The sequence below is a fragment of the Cebus imitator genome, unplaced genomic scaffold (genome assembly GCF_001604975.1).
Source record: "Cebus imitator isolate Cc_AM_T3 unplaced genomic scaffold, Cebus_imitator-1.0 Scaffold318, whole genome shotgun sequence".
NCBI lineage: Eukaryota > Metazoa > Chordata > Mammalia > Primates > Cebidae > Cebus > Cebus imitator.
The window spans coordinates 2,064,607-2,067,142 of record NW_016107633.1 but is presented as its reverse complement, the minus strand read 5'-3'; the positions used below and the strand labels follow the sequence as shown (position 1 = coordinate 2,067,142).

The 2,536-nt window shown below is 47.9% G+C and overlaps 1 protein-coding gene across 1 annotated transcript in view; it reads left to right on the top strand.

The window, feature by feature from the left end:
• Positions 1-2,536, top strand: part of GPATCH1 (G-patch domain containing 1) — a 51,447-nt gene that overhangs the window by 19,120 nt on the left and 29,791 nt on the right. The window contains exon 8 of the mRNA XM_017504246.2: positions 902-1,049. Within this exon, the coding sequence (XP_017359735.1) occupies positions 902-1,049 (148 nt within the window). The remainder of the gene's footprint in view (positions 1-901; positions 1,050-2,536) is intronic.

The window sequence follows — 2,536 nt, the reverse complement described above, 5'->3', positions numbered from 1 at the left end:
ATTGCTCAGGCTGGATTGCAGTGGTGCGATCTCAGCTCACTGCAACCTCCACCTCTGTTTCAAGTGATTCTCCTGCCTCAGCCTCCTGAGTAACTGGGATTATAGGAATGCACCACCATGCCCAGCTACTTTTTGTATTTTTGGTAGGGATGGGGTTTCACCATGTTGGCCAGGATGATCTCAATCTCTTGACCTCGTGGTCCGCCCACCTTGGCCTCCCAAAGTGCTGGGATTACAGGTGTGAGCGACTGTCCCTGGCCTAATTTTTATATTTTTAGTAGAGATGGGGTTTCACCATGTTGGCCAGACTAGTCTTGAACTCCTGACCTTAGGTGATCCACCTGCCTTGGCCTCTGAAAGTGCCGGGATTACAGGTATGCACCACTGGCCCTGGCCACCTTTCCTTTTTATACATGTGTTTTTTTTTTTCAGTCTTTTAAACAAAAATGCTAGTTGTTAGAGGTTCCTTCTGCAGCTACCAGGAGTTCCTGTAGTGGCCAATAAAGTAGCAGTGGTCCTCAGACCCCGGCCACCAGCGTCGGCCCAGGCCACACTGATCAGTCGATGAACATTTCTCCCTTTCTCCTCTTGGGAGCCACATTTCCACCTCTGCACTGCTGCTTGGCTTTGATCTCCACTCCCCTTCCTGTGCTAGGACTTGGAGCCATGGCTGTTGTGGGGACTGGAGGGCAGCATTAGCACTGGGGACATAGCATTTATATCTGGTCATTGTTTTCCAAAAGCTTGTGTCTGTGTTGATCTGGGACTCCTGTTCACTTCTCTCTTGGTGATCTTGAAGCACTAACGTGGTTTCCAATCACATCTTTTAAGTAGCTTTATCCCTAAAGACGCCAGGCAGACCCTAAAACCTGTACTCAGTGTGAAACCTTGTTTTTTAAAGGCTTTTGGTGTAGGTGCCCTGGAAGAGGAAGATGATGATATTTATGCCACAGAAACTCTATCCAAGTATGACACTGTTCTGAAGGACGAGGAGCCTGGAGACGGACTCTATGGTTGGACAGCGCCCAGGCAGTATAAAAACCAGAAAGGTAATTCCACAGATGCAAACCTGATGGCAGAACCAAGCGTCAGGGTATCAGGAAAGAGAGGCTGCAAGAGCGATACAGGTCAAAGACACAGGATGAGAAGCAAAACAGAAGTGAGGCGTGGGAAGTGAAACAAAGGCAGGATTCAGACCTGGCCGAGGCCAAAGCCAGTTGTCAAGGGGGGGCCCGGGTGGGAAGGAGCGAGAGGTCTGTCATCAGGGAAAGAGGGAATGCCTAGACCAGTGACCACATGGCTGCTCAGAGCTGGCAGTGGGTCAAAGGGAAGCACCTAGAGCTCGACAAACTGGGCAGGTGGCCAAAGGAGGCCAATGCACATGGCAGGTCAGAAGGTCAGGTCAGGGGTCCAGAGGCAGGTACACCAATAGCCTGCAGCAAGATGGAGTTGGGTGCCCAGTCCATCTCCTCCCTTGAGTCCCTGGCTCTCAGGGGGTTCTTGTTGGAATAGGAGGCCGACACCTCTCAACACTGCGAGAGATGTTGAGCTGTGTTGACATTTCAAGGTGGGTCAGATCCTGTGGTTCAAAGTCACATTTCAGTTGTTTCCAGAAAAGGTGCAGAGGCAGACAGTGTAGAGCTGGTGTTAGTGGCATGTGATTTGGAGTCAGTCACACCTGAATTTGGATGCCAGCTTGCCACTGCCCAGCTTTGTGACCTTAGGCAAGTCTATAACCTCTCTGGGCATCGGAGTCCACATTTGTAAATTGAGGATAAAATCCACTCTAGAGGTGGTTGTGAGAATTAAGTGGTATAACTCAGTGTTTGGCATAGAACCTGCCTCAAAGACTGAAGAAATGGCACCTACTATTCTTTGGTTATCATACAGTCACGTGTCACTTGGCTGGGATGGTATGACAGGGAACCAGGGTTTTACACAGGATGCTAGAAGGGCATGTGTACCCAGTGTTAGGAGACTTAACCTCTGGGAGGTCAGTGGGCTGCTGTTACTTCCTCTTTTTTTCTTTCAAATTTTTTTTCTCTTGAGTCGTTTAGCTTCTGAGCTTTCTTCCTTTTGCCTTCCTATAGTTTCTGATTTCTCTCCCAAAACTATGAATTATTTTTATATAACTTAAATGAAGATATGTTAATATATCATAATATACTACCAATTTTTTTTTTGAAGATGGAGTCTTACTCTATTGCCCAGGTTGGAGAGCAGTGGCACCATCTTGGCTCACTGCAACATCTGCCTCCTGGGTTCAAATGATTCTCCTGCCTCAGCCTCCTGAGTAGCCGGGATTACAGGAGTGTGCCACCATGCCCAGAGAATTTTTTGTATTTTTAGTAGAGACGGGGTTTCACCATGTTGGCCAGGCTGGTCTTGAACTCCTGACCTCAAGTGATCTACTCACATCAGCTTCCTGAAGTGCTGGGATTACAGGCGTGAGCCACCAGCCTGGCCATGGTTGATTTTTAAATTCTTATTTTTTTTTCCATGATCAGTAGGGCTATAATGAATATTTTTCTGGTTC